The sequence below is a fragment of the Leptonychotes weddellii genome, unplaced genomic scaffold (assembly GCF_054177405.1).
Source record: "Leptonychotes weddellii isolate Sample4059 unplaced genomic scaffold, ASM5417740v2 HiC_scaffold_10383, whole genome shotgun sequence".
Lineage (NCBI taxonomy): Eukaryota > Metazoa > Chordata > Mammalia > Carnivora > Phocidae > Leptonychotes > Leptonychotes weddellii.
Window position 1 is genome coordinate 1 of NW_027680526.1, and position 7,477 is coordinate 7,477.

General features: G+C 37.8%; 1 protein-coding gene across 1 annotated transcript; it reads right to left on the reverse strand.

Annotated features, from left to right (window-relative positions):
* Positions 1-2,396: 2,396 nt before the first annotated feature.
* On the reverse strand, positions 2,397-3,841 carry LOC145718051 (cell adhesion molecule DSCAM-like; the record flags this gene model as incomplete). The annotated part of the gene is made up of 2 exons (XM_081809493.1): positions 2,397-2,780; positions 3,545-3,841. Coding segments are annotated over 2 exons (681 nt in total), but the record flags the coding sequence as incomplete, so codon positions are not given.
* Positions 3,842-7,477: the final 3,636 nt, after the last annotated feature.

Here is a 7,477-nt window from a genome sequence, read left to right on the forward strand (position 1 = left end):
CCTCTGACCCTCCCCCCTCTCATGTGCTCTCTCTCTCTCATTCTCTCTGTCTCAAATAAATAAATAAAAAAAAAAAATCTTTAAATAAATAAATAAATAAATAAATAAAATCTTTAAAAAAAAAAGTAGAATTTTGTAAAACTTGTATCTGTTGCTATGAGCTTCTCAGCTTCCCAATACTTAAAGACTTTTCTTTCTTTCTTTTTTTTTTTTAGATTTTATTTATTTGACAGAGAGAGACACAGCAAGGGCAGGAACACAAGCAGGGGGAGTGAGAGAGGGAGAAGCAGGTTTCCCACTGAGCAGGGAGCCCGATGCAGGGCTCAATCCCAGGACCCTGGGATCATGACCTGAGCTGGAGGTAGACGCTTAACAACTGAGCCACCCAGGCGCCCCCTTAAAGACTTTTCTGATGAGCCTTTGATTTTATTCTGTTGATATTTCAAAGATCCACATAACTCAGCAAACCAATAATTTCCAAATGATCAACTTATCATGTTACAAAACAAGCTGTGGGTAAGACATTCTTTCAAAGCGCATGATAGACCGATGAATTTTAAGACACCAGAGCACCAAACATTTATTGATACAGCTTCTAATTCTCCAGGGCAGGTAATCTTTAAGATACCACCATGTTTTAAGTTTCTGCATTGTATTAAACATTATAAAGTATTTTCTGGTTTATTCACTTGTTTTGTTTGTTTACTGTTTGTCTCTCTTGATTGGAAGGAGAGCTCCACAGGGAAAGAAGCTTGTCTACTTCTTCATCACTGTTTTCCTCAGTGCCTAGAGTAAAACCTAGCATGGAGCAGATGTTTCATAAATTTAAAGAAATAAATATAACCACAAAATGAACTTTTATGTAGCTATCATAGTCTGATTTACCAAGAAATTCTAATGACTTGAGAAAATTCTTAAGATATGTGGCTCTTTTTAAAAGATTCAAAATTATTTATGTGCAAGTATATCCTATATTATACATACTATATAACATACAATACATAAAATATTACATAGATTGTATGTGTGCATGCATGTGTGTATTTATAGGTGTCCTGAAAAGGTAAACTAACAAAGTTTGTGGGGAGAAAAAATGTTGGGGAAGACCATGGAAAACCCATGTAATTTTGTAGCCATGACATTAAAAGACAATTATTGGTATGTAGGGATAGCTCAGACAGATAGTTTAGCAGGCAGAAGGCTATTGTTATGGAAACTTGAAATTGTTTCATAACATTTTAGAGTTATTTTCATGACCTGCTTCATGTAGATTATTTACAGAATTGAAAAATTTCATGTTCAGCTGAAGAAACTGACTTGGGGGATAGAAGAAACAGCTTCCCCTAAGGGTCTGCCACTACAGGGCTGTGTGTCCCGGAGTGGGTCTTGTAATTTTAGTGGGTCTTTACTGATAAGGAGATTGAGACTGAGTTGCATGACCCCCAAATTCATCCCGATGGTTAAATCCTGTGATGTAAAGAATCATTTAAAAGTCAAGAAATTTTTTGGTGGGTTCCTTTAATCATATAATTACTATATTGTTGTTTTGACCTACTCAACTACTCAAGATGAAAAATGTGTTTGAAGTCCTTATCCATTAGAAAACCTCTTCCAGTTGGATTCTAAAAGAACTTACTTTTAGGAGTTTTTAGGAAAAGAAAGATTCAGATGGTTCCCAACTTAGGATGGTTCAACTTCCAATTTTTCCACTTTATGATGGTGTAGAAGACATGTGCATTCAGTAGAAACTTTACTTTGAATTTTGAATCTTGCTTTCTCCTCCAGAGCTGGTGATATGCAGTAAATACTCTCTGGTGATGCTGGGCAGTGACAGCGAACCACAGCTCCCAGTCAGCCAGTGGTCAGGAAGGTAAACATCCAAAACTGACTACTATTCTTCACCCATACAACCTTTCTGTTCTTCACTTTCAGTACAGTATTCAATAAATTACATGATATTCAACACTTTCTTATAAAGTCGGATTTGCATTGGATAATTTTGCCCAACTGTAGACTAATGTAAGTATTCTGAATAAGTTTCAGTTAGGTTAGGCTAAGCTATGATGTTTGGTAGGTGAGATGTATTAAATAAAATTTTTCACTTACTACGTTTTCAACTTACAATGAGTTTATTGGGACATAATCCCATTGTAAGTGGAGGAACATCAGTATGTGTTTTAAAATGATCTGTCAGACAACTAGGTAACAACGCCAATGATGTCTGTTTTTTTTTTGTTTTGTTTTGATGGTAATACCACACATATCCTCTGGAAAACCAACCCAAAAATCCATATGAAAAGAAAATTACATCAACCACAGGTCTTGTGCAGATGCAGGAGTAAAGAGGTCAGAACACCTGATGTACTCTATCATCCCCGTCTTTGTAACTGTCCTACCGAAAATATGCAGCCTCTGAGATCCCCACCCCACCCCACTCCTGATCGTGGTTCTGGTGAAAAGCGGAATCATGGCAAGCTGTGTGGGGACAGGGAGTGCAGCCTTACCTTTGACCGTCACGTGGACACTCTGGCTGGTGGAGAGCTGCGGTTGAACCAGCACATTGCACGTGTACTCTCCCTCATCCACTTCTTTTTGCACATCCGAGAGTTTTAGAGTGCCGTTGTTCTCAAATGCCACTTGGCGATGGTTGAAAGGAAGCAGATTAGAGTTCTTGTACCATTTGATGGAGTAATAGGGATAGCCAATCACACGGCAGTGGATGTACGTGTCCCGCCCTGCTATCGCTGTGATATTTTTCATTGGTCGAATGCTTGCAGGCCCTAGAGAGACACAAAGAAGCTATTGAAAATAATTTAAGGGTACATCTCATGTGTGGAAATGGGTGCACTTTTCCTTGAGTAAAGAAAAAAAATGTAGATTATTTTCATGTAAAAACGTCTTTTTCAATTAAACAATTTTTTCTGTGTTTGGATTTTTCTACTCAGAAGTTCTTTGTTTCCTTTTAGTTTCATTACTTTCAAATGAATTGAATGAAGTGTTAAAAACTTTCATTATCAACTACTTCTATTAAAACATTTCGAATTACAAGACAAGAGGCGATTTAATCAACAAAAAGTAACTAGTCTCCACTGAACCATCATGCTGTTTTTGTGAAAACACTGGTAGCAATTCAATTTTTAAACTGTCTCTGTGGAGTAGGTTATGAAGATGGAGGTTATGCCATGTTGAACTATGAATGTAAGTTAAAATACCATGTACATGAAGGTTTACCATGAATGTGGTAGAACAGAAGAAGAGGAGGAAGGAAAGAGCATGCAGAGCATAAACCAGGAAAGGAAAGATCAAGTGGACAAATCTGAGAGTAACAGAGAACAAGCTGACTGAAGAAACCAAAATGCCTTTTTTTTTTTTTCCACATTAACCCAATCAGGGCCATTCTGGAGTCAGAAGGAAAGGGTAGGAAATGGGAAGCAACAGTTAATCTGTTTTGGCATTCCAAGACTCAGCTCGGTGCATGCAGAAACTTTCTTCTCCACTACAATGAGTTATGTGTGTTTTTTTGAGGAGCTGATTTGACAAGCACCTCTTACGTTTATTCGAGCCTGGTACAGGACGACTCCCGCCGAGTTGTTAGCAGTGCAGCGGTAGACTCCCCCATCCCGGACCTGAGAGCTGGAGATGTTCAGGTAGCTGACCACGTTTCCCTCCGACGTGATCATCTGGCTGATGCGGTGACTGCCACCCTTGAGGATTGGGTCATCGTCCAGGGTCCACGTGATCGTGGGTAATGGGGTTCCCTTCACGTTGCACATGAGGGACACTGGTTCTGCTGGGCTCACCACTTTTTCACTAAAGGCAGAAATAATTTTGGGAGTTCCATCTGCAGAAAGACAAATTATGGAAGGAAGTGGCACATACAAATAATTAAACAACTTCCAAGTCCATTTATTTAATGATTAGGAGGTAGATGTGTTGGTTATTAAACACTACAAAAAAAAAAAAGTCTAGTTTTATGGATAAAGTTAAATTCCAAGCAGAACAAGATTTCATTTTCAAAATGGGCAAATACAGTATTAACAAGCTTTAATTACTTATATATTTCCTGGTTGTCATAAGAAGAACAATCATGCAACCCAGATGCCCATGGTACACAGTGTCAGCTCCCAAGAAATATATAATCTGGAACTGTTACATCCCCACCAGAAGTTATAAACACAGAGGAAATTCACCCCTCTAAATGGTCACATTAGCTTTCCACTTCTGCAATAATTAGGGCTCGCTCACCAGGGAATAAAGGAAAGGTTGAGGGATTGATTATCTCACCTTACTCATTTTCTCATAAGAAATCATCCTTTAATTATTGAACTCTACATCTGGAACTAATGATGTACTATATGTTAGCTAATTGAATTTAAATAAAAAAAAGAAATCATCCTTTATAGTTTTAATGATAAATGGTAAGTCCGTGTAAATGTCCATGAAAGCTCTGAAAATGGCTAAAAGCCAAATAAACTCTGAGCGTTCCAGTGTGTATTAAATATCTCTGTAAGTATCTTAAGTTGGTGGCTATACAATTTATCATCCAACCTGGGACACTTTTGAGAATGAAACAGACACTAGGAGCAATTATGCCAGGAAGACAGGCACAGCCTCAAACTGTCCCAGGCAAAGTAGGATCTAGGTCTTAGGGAGTTTTCCATAGGAATTTCCAATATTTTCAACAAAGATAAAACTTTCATACTCCATTGTTGTGCTATCATATATATGGACCATTTGCCTCACACTGTATGTTAGTAATCACAAATGCATTGCTGATAAGTTGGAAAGCAAAACAAATGGAGGGAACACATCTGAAGCTAGCTCACAATGCCATCACAGAAAGGTAACTGTTAACACTCCCAAGTACTCTGAAGAGTTTCTCATCCCCAGCGCCCCCGAAAACTGGAAGCCTATTTCTGTGGCCAGTGAGGCCAGCTGTGTAGGGTTCTCCTGATGGGGGTGCTGTGCTAAGCCCTCTACCATCTTTCCTCTTGCAAATTCCTGAATGTCAACTCCGTTCTAATTCCTGGGTGACTGGAGAAGGCCCTCAAGTATGTTTTTTTTTCCCCTCATGCAATCATAAGTGGCATATTTCAGTGTTCTTGGATAGCAAGCATCTTGCTTTAGTACAAAAGATGAAAACAAGGACTTCATAATATTGAAGTAAAGAACCTGTGCAGACACTGCTACATCATGCTTTGCCTTATGGAGAAGTTAGATGTCCCTGTGATTGTTATTCTTTGTACATAATCAGCTGTTGAAGCTTAGGAATGTTATTTATTTTTTTCTTTTTTTTTTAATTTTTTGGGTTTTTTATTTCAAACACTTAGGAATGTTATTTTATTTAATCTTACAATTCACATTTTTCTCATGATGTGCTGAGCTGTAAATTTCTTTGCACTGATTTTTACACAACATACTGAAAACTTGTCTTTTTTTATCTATTTAGGAAAGTTTTCTTCAGTTATTCTTTTCTTTTGTAGATAAAATTTACATACAGTGAAATTTACAGATCTTAAGTGTACAAACAGAATGAGCTTGTTAAATATGTACACTGTGTAACCACCCAAATGAGCACGATGTAAAGCATTTCATCACCCCAGAACATTCCTAGGGCTCCTTTCAATCTCACCAGACAGAGGCAGTCACTGTCCTGATTTCTTTCACCCTGAGTTAGTTCGTCTGTTCTTGAGCTTCAAATCCATGTGGTCATAGAGTTGTGTGGTCTCTCTATACAGCAGATATTCTACCATCACCACAGCAGTCAGCAAAATTAAGAAATGTAACTTTGGACCAGTATGACCACCTAACATGAAGTCCATATTGAAAGGCGGCCAGCTGACTGAACATGTCCCTCTCAGCTACTTCCCCCATCCCAACCAGTATCATACATCCCATTTATTTGCCATGCTTCTTTAGTCTCCTTCAATCTGGATCGTTCTTTCATCTTTTTTGTATTTCTTGACTTTGACATTTTTGAAGAATTATACGATAGCCAGTTGCTCAAAGTGGTTTTTTTCTCTTTCCACATAATTAGATGCAGTTTATACATTTTTGGCAGGAGTATCACGGAAATAATATTGTCTTCATGTGATTATTGGCCATTGGTGTATCTCCTTTTGTGAAATATCTGCTCAAATCTTTTGTCCATTGTTATGTTAGACTACCTTTTTATTGATTTATAGGAGTTCTTTATTATGCTGAAGATAAGTATTTACCAGATATCTTCTAATGGCCAAATATATTTGTCAGGTATATTAAGTAAATATGTGTGTCAGACATATATATAGTATGTATTATAGCTGTGTATGTTTGAATGTGTAAAATTTTCTTCCAGTTTGTAGTTGCCTTTTATTTTCTAAATGATGTATATGCCTTTGACTTTTAGTGCTTCCTTCATCCCAAGAAAGCTTTGTAAATCCCCCAAATGATGAAGAATTCTTCTATGCTCACTTTTAGAGACTTCATAGTTTGGTATTTTATATCCTAGTCTATAATTTAGAGCAAATAAAATCTGTACAAGATATAAGGTGTGAGGTACGAATTGATATTCGTTTTTTTGTATTATGTTCATTGAGTAGTTTCAGTATTGTTTGTCAAAAAGATTTTCTTTTAGCTTAGGAATATTGTGGACTCTTTTTTTAAATTTTATTTTATTATGTTATGTTAATCACCACACATTACATCATTAGTTTTTGATGTAGTGTTCCATGATTCATTGTTTGCAAATTTTACCCAGTGCTCTATTCAATAGTGCCCTCTTTAATACCCATCACCAGGCTAACCCATCCCCCCACCCCCTCCCCTCTAGAACCCTCAGTTTGTTTCTCAGAGTCCATAATCTCTCATGGTTCGTCTCCCCCTCAGACTTCACTCCCTTCATTTTTGCTTCCTACTATCTTTTTTTTTTTTAAACATATAATGTATTCTTTGTTTCAGAGGTACAGGTCTGTGATTCATCAGTCTTACACAATTCACAGTGCTCACCATAGCACATACCCTCCCCAGTGTCTATTACCCAGCCACCCCGTCCCTCCCACTCCCCACCACTCCAGAAACCCTCAGTTTGTTTCCTGGGAGTAAGAATTCCTCATATCAGTGAGATCATATGATACATGTTGTTCTCTGACTGACTTATTTCGCTTTGCATAATACCCTCTAGTTCCATCCACATCGTGGCAAATGGCAAGAGTTTGGTTTTTTGATGGCTGCATAATATTCCATTGTATATATATACCACATCTTCTTTATCCAATCATCTGTTGATGGACATCTTGGCTCCTTCCATAGTTTGGCTATTGTGGACATTGCTGCTATGAACATTGGGGTGCACATACCCCTTCGGATCCCTACATTTGTATCTTTGAGGTAAATACCCAGTAGTGCAATTGCTGGGTCGTATGGTAGCTCTATTTTCAACTTTTTGAGGAACCTCCATACTGTTTTCCAGAGTGGCTGCACCAGCTTGCCTTCCCAC